The following is a 21,012-nucleotide window of genomic DNA, read 5'->3' as shown; positions in this document are numbered from 1 at the left end:
TGGAAAGTATTTTGGAGATACCTGTGCCCTGCTGTCTAAGGAGTTCCTGTAGGGATTTCTGCTTACGAATTCCAGTAGATTGTTTTTGTTTGGGATGACAAATGGGGTTTCTATTGCTACACCTTGCCATAGACCCGCTTTTTGAAAAACACTAAAATCCACTTTGCAAGTGTATAAATACTGCAGGCAGGCAGCTTCCACATTCTTTGGCAAGGGGACAAATGCTATTTAATAATGCAGGTTCCAGGTTTTCTCCTGACAATGCAAAGTCCTAATGATTATTGAAAAGGGAATTTGAAATCTGCCAGAATCCACTCAGTTTTCCTTGTCTGATGACATTTCCATCCTGTCACCCTCACTAGTGAAGACAATTGTTTCAGCGATCGAGAAAAAAAAAAAAGAGGTATTTTGTAAGACTGCAAGAAAGTAATTTAAACCATGGCTATTTCTGTTAACTGTTAACTGTTCGCTTTGTTTCTCTGACCGTGTGCCTCTCTAGTCACCCTATCTTCCTTAACTATCCTGTGGGCTTTTTCCCATTCTCAGAAAGCATGGTCTACCCAAACCCATTCTTCAAGCATCTGATTTCCCAGCTGTCTTTCTGCTATATATTTAAACTCCTAGTTCTCTTTGGGGAAGAGGGTGGCAGACTTCTGTGAGGATATAGTCTGAATGGAGTCTCCGAGTGATTTTTGTTGATGTTATAGGGGTGGGAGGTAGGGGAGAGGAGGGAGAGTCTTTGGCCTCACACTACCCTCTGAGTCCTGAATGGGGTTCTCTCAGCCATCTCGTTTTCACGATTTTCCTGACACACTCCTCCCTGACACTATTTCAGAGGTCCCTGTTATCAAATGGAAGTGCTTCTTATGTCTTTCTTCATTCTGCTAAGCTGCATGTTCTCTATAGAAATCTCTACCCCCAGCTTTTCTGCCAATGCAAATCTTCCTTTTTGGAAAATTTCTTTTACCTTCTCTAGGAAATCATTCTCTACATCACTGTATTTCTTTAGCAATCAGGGACTACGTTTGGATGTGTAAGTATACATGTATTAAGTTTCTAGATGTTCTTTTTTTTCTTAAGAATATATGAATTCCTATGAAGAATGAAGGTTTAGTCTTGATTTCATTTCCCTTCTCATCAACTGGGCAATAACAATCTGATCTTTAATAAATATAATTGAAGATTTACTGATACACTGAAGCCTATTCTATTTCAAATTAAAATTTTATGTCTTGGGCATGCTTCAGAAGTAACCATTTATATAAGAATTCTTCTAAGGCGTGATGTTGCTTGATCAATTTAGCATGATATAGTGAAAGTTAAGATTTATTTTTACTTTTCTGAAATAAAATGCTTAATTTTTATATTCTTCCAAGTAATATCTGTCATATTCTTATATGGGGGAAGATTCAAAATTAGTGTTTTATTATAACCTCGTAGGGGTGGGTCTAGGGGAGGGATAGCATTAGGAGAAATACCTAATGTAGTTGATGGGTTGGTGGGTGCAGCAAACCACCATGGCACATGTATACCTATGTAACATGCACATTCTGCACGTGTATCCCAGAACTTAAAGTATAATAAAAAGATAAATAAATAATGCAAATAATCTATATTTACAATAATGAGGGTATGCTCTTGACATTTTATTTATTTTTTAATTGTACACTTTTTGCCATATGTGCATTTTGCTGGTATGTCCCTGAACATGACCTTTGCTAAATAAACTCCTTCCCGACTTTACTTTTGTTCCAGTGAGGGGTGTTTAGCTATTCTTCTTTTTGGTTTAAAAGGCTTTTATCTTACAGAGTGGTCAGTTTGCTACTAGGCACTGAGAAGAAATGTAATGTGCATCCTGATGACTGGATGACTCATAAGCTTATGATCTTTTTGAGCTCTAGTACGTACTCAACTGTACTTGACTTCTGACCTTAAACACCATTTTCCAAGCAGTCTTGATGTTTGGTTAAAACCAGGAACCATCCATTATTCTCAGGCCACATCAGACCTGCTTACAGATATCACTGGGTGAAACATGAGTACACTTGTTGACCCTCAGTTCCTTTCAGAGGCCTTGAAGGACACTGCTAAAACACATCCATTGGATTCAGGGACCCTGATCGCAGGAAGAATGCCTGCTTGAAGTTGCAGGAAGGGGTAAAGCCAAGGCCTGAAGTTCTCTCTGTGCTTCTCTGTAAAAGTCACCAGAGCTACAGGCCAGCAGCAGTTCTCTTTTACGTGGCACCTTCCTCTCATCTGTGGGGATAATAAGGACTTTATTAGTGCTTCCATTTCTGTTACTCTCTCAAGATTATAGCTTTATCATCCAAATGCCAGGAAAGTAAAATTAAACAAAGTTAGACAATCTAAACTCTCTCAACATTATAGGGATGAAGGACCTTCAGAGTACTAGAACTTCTAAAAAAAAATCTCTTGCATTGCTACATCAGTTTCCAACACACATATTATTTCATTCAAATGTTAAGAAGGGGGAAATAGTGTTACTGTGGGTTGTAATTATTTTAGGTTCAAGATGAAAATGCTTTACAAGGCCGGGTGTGGTGGCTCATGCCTATAATCCCAGCACTTTGGGAGGCCGAGGCCAGTGGATCACAAGGTCAGGAGATCAAGACCATCCTGGCTAACACGGTGAAACTCCGTCTCTAAAAATACAAAAAAATTAGCTAGGTGTTGTGGTGGGTGCCTGTAGTCCCAGCTACTCAGGAGGCTGAGGCAGGAGAATGGCAAGAACCCGGGAGGCGGAGCTTGCAGTGAGCCAAGATGGCCTCACTGCACTCCAGCCTGGGTGACAGAGCCAGACTCCGTCTTAAAAACAAAAAAAAAGCAAGAAAAGAAAATGCTTTACAAATATGAAAACTCCTCCCTGGATTTTTTTGCAAGCTTAATGTTTACCTAACAAAATAGTTAATAGGATTCTACAATATTGATATTAAAAATGAAGTTATATTTTTCTAGTTTTAAGGGAATAGCTGTATATTACTTTAGATGGTGGTACTACATAAAAAATTTGTTTTCCCATTACATCCAAAGGTGATTGTATTAATTTATTACTAGAGAAAAATTGATATTGAGTTATAGAGATTTTCCAGAAGGTATTTTAAGACCCTTTGCTGGTCCTTTGTGACTGGTGGCATGTATGTTACACAGCAGGCTGAAAGTGACATGCTGTGATTCTGGAAGAGAGTGAGCCCATTGGGCCTGTAACCCATGAGCTTGTTTTCACTAACCCAGTGCTCAAAGCAAATTAATTCATCCATGAAGTTTGCTTTAACACTTATCTAAGGGTTACTCTCCATGTTCTAGGAAGTAACAAGTATCATTGCTAATATACAGCTCTTATTTGACTCATAAACATTTCTGATCTCATGAGATAGTGGCAGTGGTGTTTTGCTGTGTTTACTAGATGCATCTAATAAACACCATGAGGTTTACAAAGAGATCTGAAGATATTTGTGACTCCAAAATTGATTGCAAGGTATAGCAGGGACCAGTAAAGTGAGCTTGCTTCCACTCCCTAGAATGTCTTCCTCAATCCAGAGTTTAAAGTGTATTGAAATGATATCCGGCTGAATCACCAGGTCAAAAGGATCAACCAACTATTTATTAAGCACTTCATGTATTTTCTGTCCCATAGAGATTTCAGTGAAAGATATAGTATGGCTAAAACAAAGAGAAAATAATGTCCTCATGCTTATGACTTAATTACAGAAATGGAACTTAGACATGTGAAACAGTTAAACAATTTCACAACAACAGATAAGCAAATGGGATGCTTTGGGGAGACATCTGGTCCCTGTGCTGTTTATAGCCAATTCCAGCGGTGAATAAAGGAAGTGGAACGGACTGCTTTTGAAGGGAGCGCATCCTGGTCCTCTGGCAGCAAGGTAGAGGTTTTACTGCCAGGAGGGAACACTAGATGGAGGTTGTTTGTTTTTTCTCCAAACAGAAATCTCTTCCATGCTAATAGGAGCTTTAAAAGGATTGCCACAGCAGATGGAAAGAACCAATATATATTCATGCATTTAATTAGCAGGAATTAATTGAATTGGGGGATTAATTCTGTCATTAGAGAGAAACAAAACCTATTTTTGTCTCCTATCTATGGTTACACACTCTAAGATGGATTTGGCACAGGTGGTGTTTGAATATAAGGCCACTGTAGTATTTAATGGCCTTTTGATGCCACTGATAGATTAATCCCAGGGATGATGAGAAGGTAGCCACGTGAGATGTGTGCTCTGCACCATGTTTCAGCAATGGAGGAGAAGCTGGTAGGTGGAGTGTGAGGGGTATAAATCTAGAATTCAGTGAGTGTTTGAAGGAGGAAAAAGGGGAGGAGATTGAGAGAGTCTCTTCTCTCACATCTGATTTTCTTTTTCTTTTTCTTTTTTATTGAGCCAGAGTCTCCCTCTGTCACTCAGGCTGGAGTGCAGTGGCACGATCTTGGCTCACTGCAACCTCCGCCTCCTGGGTTCAAGCGATCCTCCTGTCTCAGCCTCCTGAGTAGCTGAGACTACAGGCGCCTGCCATCACACCTGGCTAATTTTTGTACTTTTAGCAGAGACTGGGTTGTACCATGTTGGCCAAGCTGGTCTCGAACTCCTGACCTCAGGTGATCCACCCGCCTCGGCCTCCCAAAGTGTTAGGATTACAGGTGTGAGCCACTGTGCCTGACCACATCTGATTATTAATGAGAGATTAGGGACAGACTTACCTAAGACAGAATTTTTAATTCAATCCAACAAGCACTGGTTGTCTGCTTAGTCTTTCCCTTGCTTTTGTTTTTTCTTCCTGCTCCAAAAAGCTGTTCCTCCAGAAAAGCAGTTTTCAGCTTTTTAAATTTTTCTTCCAAGATACTCATGACATAAACCAGATGACATTGTATGCATAACACATTCCCATAAGTGACATAGGTAACAATGGTCATAGCCCTTTCCCAACACTAACAAGTCAACACCAGCCCTCCGACTCAAAACACATCACAATTCAAATGTATGATGTGACAGTTTGTACTTTTCAAAAATAGCCATGGCATCTTCTCCCGCCTACACACTCATCTTGAAATGTGACTTTGATGCTCTTGCCATTGAAATATGGGATCTATGCTCTCTCTCCTTTTATATGGGCAAATGTGGGACTTCAGCAGGAATGATACCTTGGGATTTCCAAGGCAAGGTGAGTTGATCACTGGGCTCTCTTGGGATTGTTGCTTTTGGAGCCCAGCCACCATCTTATGAGAAAGCCCAAGCAGCACACGGGAAGCCCAGGAATCCCACATGAGAGGAACCAAGACGTCCAGCCCATACCAGTACGTAGTTACTAGCCATGTGTCTGATCATATTTACAGTGGATCTTTCAGCTCTTAGTGGAACAGCTCCAACTGCTGCCAGGTGTAACAAAGACAAACTGTCTCTACAGAACCCTGCCCCAAATGCAGATTTTTGAGCAAAATAAATAATTGGGTTTTAAGCCATATATTTTGCTATGCAATAATAGTTGATACAGAGTTGCATTTCATTCGAAGAATAATCTTAAATCTGTTTTAATATGTTAAAAACCTTCAGTATTTTAACTTTTATTTTAACAAATAATTTGTCACATATCTTTTTACTGATTGTGAAAAGGTGTTCTAGGACTAGATGAAAATACAGAGGTCTTTAAATATGTATATAATTCCTTCTTTTTCTCACCTCATCTTGGACTTATTCAGTATGCCTTTGTAAAATAATATTAATTACAGTCATTTTTCTTGAGCTGCTTCCCATTTATGCCTCATTAGCATAATTCACAGTGGTCATCCATACCAGTGAATGTGTGTTAGATTACCTTTGCTATGTTTAACGATTATACTAAATTTCATTTTTTGTGTGTGTGAACTGAGCTTTCACAGTTTGTTGCTCATGTACCATGGCTGGCTGCTCACAAAGTAGAAAAATTGGACAGAATGTTTCTGATAATGTAAATACAGGAAAAGCTATGCAGAAATATATATCTCAGAGAGTGAGCTATTGGGCAGCTATGGTATAAGCTATCTGGTAGCCACGCAAGAAGTAATGGATTGAATAAAGGCAAACTATGAAGACTTCAGTCATGATAAGATCAAGAGAATTACTTGTGGCACATTTGCCATGGATTGTGTCTCTGCTGGCACACACAAAAAATTGGGACTTAAAACTGTAAATTTACTTTAACTTCATTTTGTATGTCATGCATTCATGCGACTCTTTCCGGGGGTTATTTATTTTCATTTTTGGCTGTCCTGCTCCAAGTTAAACAAAGAGAAACAACATTGTATAGTGGAAGAAACTCAGACTTGGGGAAGGGAGGCAGCAAGTAAATGAAACAAGAGTCCTTTGTCTCTCAGCTGGATTGCTGACTAATCTGTGTGATCCTGCAGAGGTCAGTTCAGATCTCAAGCCCTACTTTCCTCATCTATGAAATGAAAGGTTAGACTACGACCAAATACAGCTCTAGAAAGTAGAGTATTATTACTCCTCAAGAAAGAGTTGAGGGTCATGACTCTTGCTTTGCACATGAAAATATTTAGGAGTAAAAGTTCACAGAACTTGGCAAAGCTAGATATATTTATGATTCTCAATGAATCAACTGATGTTTTTCCCTACATCTCTATAAGCCATTCTTTGTTTAGCAGTTTTTATATTTACTTTTATTTTTTTCTTCTATAATTTTAGAAAAAAAGAGTTAGATGACTGCTACTATGGACAGGCAATAATTTGGTAATAGGACATTATTTTTAAAACTAAAAAATAACTGAATATGAAAGATTAAACTTTTAAAAACTAGACTTAAGTGCTCAGAGTTGTGATTCTATTTTGTAGTCAAATGCTGTACCACTGGGCTGCACCCCCAGAGTTGTGATTCTATTTTGTATGTAACAATGTAGTTATTTCAGTTGCTTTATTGAGAATCACAAATATATATATGGCTTTGCCAAGTTCTGTATACTTTTTATTCCCCAGTATTTTCTTCTGCACAGCAATGATTACAACCTTAAGCCATTCCTTCAGAAATAGTCATATGCCAAATTCTACCTTAGTCTAAGATAATTCTTTTTCTGTGTAATGGGGCTAAAAACATCAGTACTCCCTGCTGCTCTCAGCAGATGTCCAGGTACCTTAATGATTAGGTTCTCTGTACCTTGAGCTTATTTGCAAGGCAGAGCCTCAAAAGAACTGCTTTTTTATTTTTCCACTGATAGAACTGGAGCTTGGTAAACTAACTTGCCCAAGGTCATAGCAGTTAGTGGCACTCACAGGGCTTAAACCTAGGAAGTCTGAATGTAGACTCAATTATGGAATATCCCTTCCTAATAATAAGCTGGATTTTGTTTTGTACTTCTTGCCAAAATGTAACTCCATGATGACGTTTTGTGTTGTACATTACTGCCTTCTTACTGCCTCAAACGGGGCCTGGCATGGTGGGAACAGGTGGAGATCTTAGACTGTTTGTGCTGCTAGGACAAAATATCTTAGACTGGATCATGTATAAATAATAGAAATTTATTTCTCATGGTTCTGGATTCTGGGAAGACCAAGATCAAGGTGCTAGCAAATTACTCTGTTTCAAAGATGGCAAGCTCTTGCTGCATCCTCGCATAATGGGAAAGCGAATAGAAGTGAAGACTGTGTCCTCACATGGTGGAAGAGAGAGAAAGTCCAGGCAGCTCTCTCAAGGCTCTTTTAGAAGGACATTGATTTCCTTCATGAGGGTGAAGTCTTTGTGACTTAATCACTTCCTAAAAGGCCCCACCTCTTAATACCACACTGGGGATTAAGTTTCAACGTGAATTTTGGAGGGATACAGACATTCAAATTACAGCATGATTCCACATGATAGAAGCCATCTCTTCCTTCTGCGCATGGATGTCTGAGCATATCCAGACTCTCGGGAGCCCAGGCTTAAGAGAGGCTGTGAGAAGGAAGACGGCAGTTCCTTCCTGAAAGTCTTGACTTCTTAGTCCCAGCTTTCCGTCTTGGTATGTGTACTGGACAACAATTTATTTGAAGGTACAGCATAGAAGGAAAAATAAACCATTTCCTATGAAGTAATGATTCAACTTCTAACCTGTAAAAATGAAAAATTTCTCAGTTCCCTATCCCCTTACATGCCTGTCTTCATAAATTTCTGTGATTTAGTTTTCCAGGAAACTTATTATTCACATACTTAACAACTTTTATGTCCGTTAGCAACTTGACTTTCCCTGCTTCTTTGAATTTTGGAGCATTGTTTCCTTAGTAGGAAGGAGTTCTGAGAAAGGTAAGAAGACAAGCTCAGAGCTCAAGAAACTATGAAGAATAATATTATAATCACAACAACTCGTTATTTGTTTTTAAGCTCAATCCTTCAGAAGGTTATTATCTGGAGTTGAATAATAATAGATTCAGGCTCTTTTTATGTGGAGGAAATCTTCAACAACAGTGTTCATAGGGAAGGACATTAATCAGGAGAGAGAAGTGAGCCTTGTTTCTAATAATGTTTGCATAATAGCTACCCTTGGGTATATTGCTTGACTGAAAATAAATATTCATGCTTTCCACATCCAGTACAATTGGAAATTATTCGTGGTTGTGATTCTGTCATATGATCTTCTACCTATTCAAGGGGACTTCAAACTGGGAGGCTGTTGGAAACCAGTAAACATAAATAACAATGCTTGTGAATGATATGGGGTAGAAGTTTAAAGAGGCTGTAGTGTTGGCTATGGGGAGAAAAGGAGCGAAGAGTGGGAACTTAACTGTTTCCAGAGAGGGAGAAGCAGACTCACACTGACATGCTTAAGGACATTTATATGCTCTCCTGGTTTGCTTTTAGCTCTTCAATAGCTTCTCATCATCAGGAGAATAAAATTTAAGTGCCTTATCTTGGTGTCAGACTCACTGCCTGGAGTGGTTCCTGTGAAACCTTGGATCGCGTTACCTGAGACGACTCTCCACCTCAGATGTGACAACACAAAGCTCTTTGCAGATTCCCTCAGACACCATGACTTACCATTATCTCTTTGTTCACATCCTTCCTTCATCTTGCAAGGATTTTTCAAATCTTCTTTGTTAATTAATCTGTGTATCATAGAAGAGTCAGCTTAAACTTCACCTGCTTCAGGAAGCCTTCTGTGAACTCCACACCTAGTCAAGAGTTTTACCCAGACTGTCCTATTTTTATTGACTTATATATTTAGTGATCCTTAAATAGCCTTTGTCCTGGGGAGTTTTTTCATCATCTTGCTTTATTGCTTACATGCACCAAATTTTATTACATAAATGCTTTCAGTTAATTAATTCATTTTTCTTTCCTTTTCTGTTTCCTTTCTCCTTTCTCTGTTTTTCTCTCTCTTTATTAACTTTTAACTTCTGACAAATGTTTCAATACAGTCTTGAGAACATAAGCTATTTTGTTGTTGTTGTTGTTGTTTTGTTTGTTGGTTGGTTTTGAGACAGAGTCTCGCTCTGTGGCTCAGGCTGGAGTGCAGTGGCATAATCTCGGCTCACTGCAACCTCCGCCTACCAGGTTCAAGCAATTCTCTGCCTTGGCCTCCTGCGTAGCTGGGATTATGGGTGCCCACCACCACACCTGGCTAATTTATTTTTATTTTTAGTAGAGACAGGGTTTCACCATCTTGGCCAGGCTGGTCTTGAACTCCTGACCTCATGATCCACCCGCCTTAGCCTCCCAAAGTGCTGGGATTACAGGCGTGAGCCACCATGTCTGGCCAAGAACATAGGCTATGTTTTGAACTTCTGTGTGTGTTACAAGGCTTTACATTAACTGCGCCTTCATGCAACTTTCCTAACCTTGCTTCTCTCCTATCAGGGACATTCTACTTCAGTCAGGAGAACATCCTATAGTATTAAAGTCCAGACTGATTTGTTCTCCTGGACCTGTAATTGCTAATACAACTGTTACTCGGTGTCTGTGGGGGATTAGTTCCAGGACCCCTTGCAGATACCGAAATCTACAGATGCTCAAGTCCCTGATCTAATATAGCTCAGTATTTGTGTGTAACCTATGCACATCCTCCTGTACACTTCATCTTCAGATTACTTATAATACCTAATATAATGCAAATGCTCTACGTAAATAGTTGTTATACTGTATTTTTAACATTTATAGTATTTTTTACTGTATTATTATTATTATTTGAATGTTTTCAATGTGAGGTTGGTTGAATATACAGATGTGGAACCTGCAGATATGAGGGACTGGCTTTACTTTCTCCAGCCTCTCCTTCCCTGTCCTTCAATGCAGGGTTTTTGTTAAACACCATATCCTTGGCTCATTTATCTGTGCTTCTAATCTGATGGGTTCTATATTAACAGGGATATGTCTGCCCAACTTCACATGCCAATTTTACCCTTATTGGTAGGCTCCTTCTGAAGGTCCATATGTCTTTTTCATGTACTTATGTGCAGTCACAAAATACTGAAAACTGTGCCTTCTGTTTATATAACATATCTATTTATAAAACACTTTAAAAATTTTATCCTAACTACTGAGAGGTGAGCAGTGCAGCTGCTAACCTCATTTGCAAATGAGAGAATTGGTTCAAAACGACTGAATAACTTCCAAAATTTATGTGTCCAATAAATTGTAGTGATTAGAATTAGACTCCACTTGAGAGCCTTTTTCACATTGCAAACCTGACAACAGTAGATTTTTCCCTGCCTATAGGCCTTGCAGAGCCTAGTAGAGTTCTGTGCATGATGAACTCACTGAGGGCACTGGACACAGGCTCACACAGGGTCTGTATTATGGTGCTGATTTGGGCCACTATACCTCGAGGGAATTAACTTACTTTAAACTCCACTGTAGACATTTATAAAATGAAGAGTAAGATACCATGTTTTCATAGGATTTTTTTTAAACACTTTATTAATTCCCTTTCTCTTATCTTCATCTCTTTTTTCTTCTCCTTTTCTCTCTTTGTTTTCTTTTCAGTCAGTTCAACAATTAATTGGTGTTCTCCTACAATGTACAAAGCAATATGCTACGGTTCACAGGGGAATGCAAAGAGGATGCTGCTTATAGCTTGTTGTGGCGAGGAACTTTTCTTCTCTCTTTTCTGTTCTCCATTTTTCTCCATTCTTCTCTTCTTCCTACCTTCTTTTTCCTCTGATGTTCAAGTAGCCCTCTTCATTTCCATACATTTCCAAGGCTTCAGCGTTGGTCAAAGGGAAGGCACTTAGCCCAGGGCCAGTGAACGAGTTTAACATTCTTACGGTCCTTTGCATCTACACACCCAGGACTCATAAATACTCAATATAAAAGCTTTGGGGGTTTTGCTCTGTGACAGCTGGGGACTCCATGTAATTTAATGCATGATACAGCACTTTTGGCTAACTCTGTATGAGAGACTACTCAAATAGGAATAAAATATCACTTTGCAAAATACATTTAAATTATTTTCCTTCTAAAACTTTGTGACTTTAAAGCCTTAAAATCTATTTTTTGAAAGTCAAAAAATAACAGATGTTGGCGAGGCTGTGGAGAAAAGGGAATGCTTATACACTGTTGTTAGAAATTTAAATTAGTTTAGCCACTGTGGAAAGCAGTTTGGAGATTTCTCAAAGAACTTAAAGCAGAACTACCATTCGACCCAGCAATCCCATTACTGGCTATATACCTAAAGGAAAAGTAATCATCCAACCAAAAAGACACATGTGCTCACTGTTCATCTTAGTACTATTTACAGGAGTAAAGACATGGAATCAACATAGGTGTCTATTAGCAGTGGAGTAGATAAAGAAAATGTGGTACATATACACCATGGAATACTACATAGTCATAAAAAAATGAAATCATGTCCTTTGTAACAACATGGGTGCAAATGAAGACCATTATCCTAAGTGAATTAATGCAGAAACAGAAAACCAAATATCACATGTTCTTACTTGTAAGTGAGAGCTAAATCTTGGGTACTCATGGACACAGAGATGGGAGCAATAGATACTGGGAACTCTAGAAGGAGAGGGGGAGGGGGACAAGGGCTATAAAACCTCCTGTTGGGCACTATGTTCACTCTCTGGGTGTTGGGATCAATAGAAGCTCAAACCTCAGCATCATGCAATATATCCTTGTAACAAACCTGCACATGCATCTCCTGAATCTAAAATAAAAATGATTTTTTTTTTTTTGAGATGGAGTCTCACTCTGTTGCCTGGGCAGGAGGGCAGTGGTGCAATCTTGGCTCACTGCAACTCTGCCTCTCGAATTCAAGCAATTCTCCTGCCTCAGCCTCCCAAGTAGCTGGGATTACAGGTGTGCCAATATGCCAGCTAATTTTTGTAGTTTTAGTAGAGATGGGGTCTACTATGTTGGCCAAGCTGGTCTTGAACTCCTGACCTCGAATGATCCACCTGCCTTGGCTTCACAAAGTACTGGGATTACAGGCGTGAGCCACCGTGCCCAGCCTCTCATTCCTCTTCTACACCCCACATAAGGTGCATGGATCATTAGACACATCTATTTTTTTCCTCTAAGGCTACATATTCTTAAAAGTAGTTTAAGTTACCTATTACCTCTAGGCTTTTTTCCATAAAAATCATCAGTAAATTATATGCCAAACATATGGTTTTTTCCTCAAGAACACAGTTAAAATAGACTTGATTCCTCTTTGCTGTCTCCAGTCCTCCTAATATTCATAGCAATAGGTATTTATCTATCACCACAAAACACACAAAAAGACTGGTGATTGCTTAAATCACAAGAGAGCAAAGTAGAAGGAACTAGAAAGAAGGAAGCAAGTGCAATCATGATTAGGCACTTACTCTGCATCTGTGGCTGGGTTAGGAACATTCATAGGACTTCATGAACCCTACTAAGTTTAAACCTGCTCTTTTACAAATGTGGAAACTGAGGCTCAGAGGGGTTAAATGATTTGCCCAGTGTCCTGCTGCTTAAAGTGTCAGAGTTGAGATTTGAACCCAATTGGTGTGACTCCAATTTTTTAAATATTTACTGTACCAAGGCTGGAGGGGGCACACATGGGCTCTAGAAGGATGCATGGAATGGGTACCTGGGTGGGGAAGGGCTAAAGAGGGGCTAAGATATTTTCCTTCTCTGATTCCTGCCCCAAATGTAGAGTACTTATCACAAATATGGATCCAACTTTGTGTAATATTTTAATGAGAGGGTCTTCTACTAATAGGACATCTCTCTTTTGTCTTTCACAGCAATTTTGCAGGCAGTAATAGCTGGTGATCTTATGAAGGTAAGATATCTTCCTACCAAATCTTTGGCAATGCTTTAAGAACTTTAAAACAACATCATTCCTCACCAAATTTCTATGTTTCCATCTATCACTTATCATCCCCGTGCTTGCACTGGCTGAATAGAAGAGGCAAGATATTCTTTTGAGAACTGAGCAGAGAGGGTGTTCAAGAGCACCAGGGTACTTGTCTCAGTTACTTAAAATGAACTGCATGTCCCCAGGCTGCAGTGTGCACAGTGTGCACAGTGTGCCTGCCCTCTGGAAGCTGACATTCGAAGAATTTAAAGATTTCCTTTCAGGCAGGTGTTGAAATGAATGCATCTGTAAGAATTACCTGGACAACACTCAGAAATGCATTCTTCAGGTCAGAGATTAATCTTTCCTTTTTATGGTTTTATACTTTGGGGATCATAGTTAGTCAAACAAGAACCCTGATCCACTTGGAACAGTTTAATTTGTGCTTATGTTTTCTGGTGAGTTTTGTTCAGAAGGAAGGAAGCAGTCACCATTGCCCTGAGGGTGAATGTAAAATCTGAAGTCAGACTTTCTGAGTTCGGATCTTGGCTCTGCCTTACACTGTCTGTGTGATTTCGTGTAATTATTTAATTCTCTCTGTGCCTTAGTTTTTTCATCAGTAAAATGGAATAATATTACCTCTCTCTTTGGATTGTCATGAGGAATTAATGTAATAATACATAGAAAGCTCTCAAGACTGTTCCTATTACATGGAAGGGGCTCTAAAATGTTAGTTATTTTATTAATATTCTGATAGTGTAGATCTGTGTTTTTTTAATAGCTAAACATGGTGGAAATACAAATATTTGTTATATAATATAAACATCATCTATGAATATTCTAAAGTTATTTTTGGTCCCACATCATTTTCAGGCATCAGGCTCATGACTTCCCATATGCCCCTGCAAACCCCCTGCTGGAACTGATCTGCTCTGTAATAATGACAGCTGCCTGAAGGCAGAGGCTACGCCTGATTCCTCAGCCTGTGGAGTAAGGTGCCATTGCAGATTGAGGAACCAATAGCCCTCAGAGAAAGCTGAAAAGTCCTACCCTCAGACATAACTTTTTTTTAGGCACATCTGTTGGACAAACTGAAGGACACCTATGCTACATTTTTCAACAGGTTACTAGAAGAAAACAAATGGAGAAAATGTTGCAAACATCTTGATCAGCTGCCCCCTTTAGGCACGTAATCCTGAAAATGGTGCCTGTGCCACTGCACAGATCATAGTGTCAATAGAAATTGTTACTCAGAAGAGTGCTCTCCAAGCAGTATATTGATGAGTTCAGTGCCGTTTCTTACCAGTGGATTAAGCCCATACCATCCTGTACTCTGTGCACGGCCTTCCATTAGGTTTTGTGGGAAACAAAGGCATGAATATAATTGATTCCTGCCCCTGGTGGGTTTCTACACCAGAAAATTTGGCAAAGCACTGTACATTTGAAACCCTTCCATTTTATTTTCTATATGCTTTCAGATTAGGCAACTGATTTCCCAGGATCCTGAGTTTATTATCACACTTTTTTTTGTACTTTTAAATAGAGAATCATTTGCAATGTGGGAAATCACTATATCCAGCTGGTTGTCTTATTATAGGTTGGTGCAAAAGTAATTCGGTTTTTGTCATTTCAGTGACAAAAACTGCAATTATTTTTGCACCAACCTAATGCATTCTCTGTTATAATTCTTGTCTAAAAGACTAAAACATGACTTAATAACATCTTATTATTTTTTGTTTGTTTGTTTTTCTTTTTGAAGATGGAGTCTCCCTCTGTTGCCCAGGCTGGAGTGCAGTGGTGCAGTCTCGGCTCACTGCAACCTCTGCCTCCTGGGTTCACACCATTCTCCTGCTTCAGCCTCCCGAGTAGCTGGGACTACAGGTGTCCACCATCATGCCCGGCTAATTTTTTGTATTTTTAGTAGAGACAGAGTTTTACTGTGTTAGCCAGGATGGTGTTGATCTCCTGACCTCGTGATCTGCCTGCCTCAGCCTCCCAAAGTACTGGGATTACAAGCATAAGCCACCACGCCCAGCCAATAACACCTTATTTACTGAGAGATGGAATATTTGCTGAGGGCTTAAGGTTTTACTTTTTCTCTCTTACATATTTTCTTTATTTTCCTTCTCAAATATTCATGCCCTCTTTCTCTTCTCCAACTTCTTTTGTTTCTTTCTTCTGAGTAGAAAGTGCAATATATATAAAGTATTAAATTGGGTACATGTGTATGTGTTTGTACAAGAGGGAGAGGGAGAGAAAGAAAGAGAGGGAGGGAGAGAAAGACAGCAAGAGACTAGCGAACAGAATGTATCTGGAGCCACCCTTGTGTGAAGGCTGTCACAAATAGCTCCTGGACAACTGGGCTGCAAAAAATGCCCATGGACTAACTGAATGTTCACAGTGTCTAGAAACAGCACAGGAAGGCAGGATCCAGGCAGTTGACCCTGAACAGGTTTGGTTGGGTCTATGCTGTTATCCTTTGTCGATCTCCCCACAGAGAAAGGGAGTGTCATTTTAAGACAATGTGGCTGAACAGAACAGGATTCCCTTTTAGACTTTTGTGGAAAGTTGCTAGCTACTTCTTCCTGCCCTTTTGCCCCCCAGTTTAGGGATGGAAGTCCCATATGTTCCTTACCTTCATTCAGCTACTGCTTTTGATCCATGCCCTGGGAGGTCTTCCATGGCTCTTTCCATCCCCTGCTTCATGCTTCCCTAGTGCTTCTCTGAGACATTTGTGATGTTCCCATCCATTACTGTGTGACTCTTTACCTATCTGTCTCCCCCATGGGCTGTGAGGGCTTTGGGCACAGTGACTGAATTGTATGTATCTTCCTGACATCTGGCACATGACAATTCTATGGATGTATTTGAGTGAAGACGTGAACTCTGAATTTACGTTCTTTTTTTAAAAAAATATTTTTAATTGACAAATGATTATACATATTCATGGAGTACATAGCGATGTTTAGATACATATAGTATACACTGATCAGATCAGGGTAATTAGCATATCCAACACCTCACACATTTATCATTTCTTTATGTTGGGAATGTTCAACATCCTCCTTCTAGCTATTTAAAACTATTTAATATATTATTAACTATAGTCATCCTACAATGGTATAGAACACTAGGACTTATCCTTTGCATTTATGTCATTTATGCTCTTTCACCTTATGGGATGTCTGATTATCTATAATGTGTGCCATCTAACTTCTTAAAAGATAATGTGTTCATTTTGCTTATTACCTGCTGGGTTATTTAATTCTCATTTGTCCTAAAATTACCTATTAGAAGCTTCATGTAGGCACTCTTGTCCTGATATACTGTAATTTGGAGATGAGGGACTCCTTCACATTTTCTGTAATGTTCAGTATTTTACAAACTTAGACCATATCCTCATTTAGCCACCTTATCCTCAGGCTACAAAATTCTGTTGTTGTTTTTTTTTTTTCCAGTCTTCTCTCACATAGAAACTATTACATTTTCTGAATCATTTTGGGTCTCACTCTGTACATCATCTCTAGCCTGTTAGGTATGTGTTGGGTGATTAACACAAGGTTTGCAGGCTCGGCTGCAGATCTGGATGAAGAAGGAAGCCAGGCGTGTGTTCGTGTGCGTGCATGCATGCATGCGTATGAGTCTATACTTGTATTCAGTGATCTTACACAGGAGAGACAAAGCAGCTTTGATATTTGGTATATAGTTTCATAAGACTAAAGAAAAACTGAAGGACACGGGCAAGAAGCTTAGCTACAGTCACCAAGGTATTCCTGCTTATAGCCATAATTACTCTTTCACTCAAGAGAATGCTAAGCCAACAAAGAGAGGCTTTTGTTTTCTACTCCACCCCTCACTCCCTTGAGACAGAGACCATAGAGACCAGTGCTCAGAAAATAAATGAAAAAAGTAATTCAGCATGATTCAGTTTCCCTAGCCTGTTCAATACCTACAGACTCTTTCCAGAGTTAGAAGAGACACTGGTCATCACTGTGAGTGATAACACAGTCCAGGAATGTTACTTCATCTTTTTGACTTTTCTCTATGTCCTCTGAGGCTAGAAACATTGCGGTTTGCTACATGACTCTTATTTTATTACCAGTTAGCTATTATCCTTGTTCCAGATTCTGCCTGAGCTTCTTTTTGTATGTCTCTCTTGCAGCTAATAGAAAGCTATAAAAATGGAGGCAGTCTGCTAATTCAGGGACCAGACCACTGTTCACTCCTTCACTACGCAGCTAAAACCGGCAACGGGGAGATTGTGAAATATATCCTTGACCACGGTGAGTAGGCATAGTGAACTTACCAAGGATCACTTATCTGTGAAATCCATTGCATTTTACATTTTCTAAGATGCCCTTCATCCAGGCAGTCTTCAGAATGGCAGAAATACTCTCGAACTTTTAGCCGACTGCCCCTGCTTATTTGAGGCAGTCATGGTTGCAGACCACTGACACACATGGGCCATCCTAACCAAGCAATTAATAGAAACAGTGTTCATACCAAGTTCTTTACAGGCTATTTTTCAGACTAATTACTTTTTTTTAAAATAGGGGACAAAAATAAATGCAGCCTGGCATTGTGCACTTTATTTTCTCTAGAGCTCTTCTGTAAATTAATGGGTTGGGATTCCCTGCCTAATCCATATTTGTGGTTCATCATTGTGAAGATTCATGAGGATAATTTTTTTACATCTTTCTAGTTTCTCTTTTTTTTTTTTTCTGTTTGATCTCATTTATCTTTTCCACCCAGGTTACACTTTATTCTCTTTGAAAACGACTGGTACTATTGTGTTGTCTGTGGCAGATCATACTAACCTTCCAGACTGCTTTCTAACTGGATTTCTAATTTGGTGCCAGATCGTTTGCAGGAAGTAGCATGCACTATAGCACCTGCCTCTAAAAACCCTTTGGAAGCATAAACATATTTGATGAATACTAAATCTAAACGGTTACATTCAACTTATCATGTTTCATAGTATTTCCAGGAATAAAGTGGAAAAAATACTGCCTAGCTAGGCTGTTTTAAACGAGAAGGAATGAAACAGTCTAATTCTGCTGGACCTTGGTATACAGAGAGATTGGAAAAGTTTCTTTGAGCCCTGACAGTCAGCCTATGGCTGACTCCTTTTGCACCCAAATTCAGCCTGTAGACAGTAAGCATACTCGTAAACATTCACATCCTTTTTGCTCCTTTTTTTTTTTTTTTTTTTTTGGCAATTCAGCAAGTATGTCTTATTCCATTCATTGATTCATTCATTTAACAAATATTTGTGTAGTGCCTAACAGGAGCTGCCTGTTATAGATGGTACACACACAAAAATAAAATACAGTCACTGTTTTCAAGTAATTGCAGGCTAAAGAAAAAATAAGATCATGTGTATAATTAAATTTAAAACAGATATGTGGAGCTGTTTTAAGTCCTATGGTAAAGCCACAGATAGATAACGTAGCTACCATTTGTCAAGCACATATTTGCCAATTGTTTATAGTAGACGCATCCCATCATTTGATCTTCACAAGGTCCTTGCAAGGTAGATACCAAACTATCAATCACGTTAGACACCCCTTGCTTTGTCTTCAGCACCTTCTCACTGTTGAGATTCTGCTTGAACCCTTGCTCTGAAATACGGTGGAAAGGGTGGGTTGGAAAAAGGAAAGACCCAGGAAAACAGAAGGGCTGTGATGACAGAATTTCTTTACTCCTTGTAGGCTGGGTTGGATAATCCCAAACCCGTCTGCCCTGGAAAGCCTAGGTAGGTAGGATGTATTTTTGGTGCTAAGTCTGGGGCTTGTATCATTCCATCTCCTATTTCCCTGGCTATTCAATCTCTTGCAGTTAAAAGTATTTCTTTCTGGGCAAGAGTGAAGCCACAGTGCTACTATATTCTTTTTCCCTGAATAAGAAAATATCTCAGGATTTCTACTGCACAAAGCTCAGGTGAGGGTTAGATGTATACTGTCACTTTATTTTTCTTTAGCTCAGGTTTAAAGTTCTCCTAGTTGCTGTCTTGTTGATCACTTCCAATCTACTCTCTTTAGTATACCCTTTACCCAAGAGATTGAATGCTTGCTTGGATACCTTAAGACTTTTGGTGCCCACCTACCCTTTCTCTGGAGTTAGGTGAGACACTGGCCATCTATTTGAGTGACAACACAATCCAGGAATCTCTCTCTCCACATCCCCCCACCCATCTTTTCATCTTTCCTCAAGAAGCAGTATTTCCTCCCCTAGTCCTAGGATCCTCTCTGTATCCACTGTCTCACTTGGTCTCATTTAGGAGGCTGCAGTCAGCTCCTTTTTTGGATGAGGCTTTATTGAAGATGGACTCTCACATGTTTGGGGCTTTCAGCTGGGATGGCTGTGGAAGGCCAGGACACCTAAGCCTTTCTCAACACCTGGTCTTTTTTTTCCCAAGATTCTTCACAGCATGGTAGTGCTGGGGTTCCCAGGGGTGAGAGCGGAAGCTGCCAGATGTCCTGAAGCTAAGTTGGGAAGTTCTGGTTGCTCTCTACTGTATACTGTTGGCTAAAACAAGTCACAGGGCCAGCCCAGATTTAAAAGGTTGGGAAACAGATTCCACTGTTTGATGGCCAGAGCTGTGAATAATTCATGAAGATATTTAATCTACCACACTCTCTTATGTCCTAGTCTCTGCAGTTTAAAGTGAGCAATGTTCTGAACTTCTGACTCACCTGGAATCCCTTAGAGCTTCATTTTTCTATTTGACTTTGGTTCTGGGTCCTAAGAACCCAGGTTTCATAAATAAAAATACAAGATGGCCAGGCATGGTGGGCCCATAGTCGCAGCTACTTGAGGCTGAGGCGGAAGGATTGCTTGAGCCCAGAAGGTGAAGGCTGAGTGAGCTAGAATTGCACCACTGCACTCCAGCCTGGGCAGCTGAACCAGACTCTGTTTCTTGAAGAAAAAAAAAAAATGGTAACAATAATGAAGGTTTTAGCATAAGTATAGCCCATGCAATATTTGAAATATGATTATACTAAAAATGAAAACAGCAGGGCTCCTCATCTGAGCCGCCTCTGGGACATGAGTGATGAGTCCTGGGATGATATCACCCTGACACAGTAGCTTTTCACTTCCTCTATTTCCTCTCTTTCCCCTGCCTCCAAAAATAGGGCTTTTGAAAGCACTGTTCATCCAAGCTCACAGGACATGGAGTTTCTAACCCCAAATGTAGATCAGTGCACACCTACTTTGCCTGGCATCAATTCATCTGGCACGTTAGTCTCTGAGGGCTTTGATCAAAACCTAACCTTCCAACACAAATCTGTTTCTCATCAACCCGCAGTGACTTTTGCAAAGACTGAGTCACACAATACCACTCCACCCAAGTGGAAGGACACAAAGGAATTCAGTCTTTTTTGAGGGGTGGGAGTGCTTAGTCTTCCAATGATTTGGTTAGATGTTATAAATTAATCAGCTTAATATTTATGCTCACTAGAAGAAACACAATATTCACAGTAATCATCCTAACTTCACTTCTAGGCAAATAATTCCTGAGGTCTCAGAAGGCATCCTATACCCTTCCTGCCTCACCAGGATCTCTAATCGCACAGGGAGAAAGACTGTAGAGATGGGAGAGCACAATCCATCTCTTTTGTTTGCAAATAAAATGTTATTATGATGTTCAGTCCAAGGGTCACTGCATTTTTGATGGATGGCAATTTTTAACACTTTACTACTATAGCTGAATATGGAGACTCAAATGCAATTGATTCTTATTGAAATTA

At 39.6% G+C, this 21,012-nt stretch overlaps 1 protein-coding gene across 4 annotated transcripts in view; it reads left to right on the top strand.

The window, feature by feature from the left end:
- Positions 1-21,012, top strand: part of DGKI (diacylglycerol kinase iota) — a 467,910-nt gene that overhangs the window by 426,803 nt on the left and 20,095 nt on the right. For all 4 annotated transcript variants that reach the window (XM_025379314.1, XM_025379313.1, XM_025379316.1 and 1 more), the window contains 2 exons: positions 13,209-13,246; positions 17,424-17,544. In XM_025379314.1, coding sequence (XP_025235099.1) covers positions 13,209-13,246; positions 17,424-17,544 — 159 coding nt within the window. The remainder of the gene's footprint in view (positions 1-13,208; positions 13,247-17,423; positions 17,545-21,012) is intronic.

Source organism: Theropithecus gelada, chromosome 3 (assembly GCF_003255815.1).
Source record: "Theropithecus gelada isolate Dixy chromosome 3, Tgel_1.0, whole genome shotgun sequence".
Classification (NCBI taxonomy): domain Eukaryota; kingdom Metazoa; phylum Chordata; class Mammalia; order Primates; family Cercopithecidae; genus Theropithecus; species Theropithecus gelada.
This window is presented reverse-complemented; position numbering and strand designations above follow the sequence as displayed.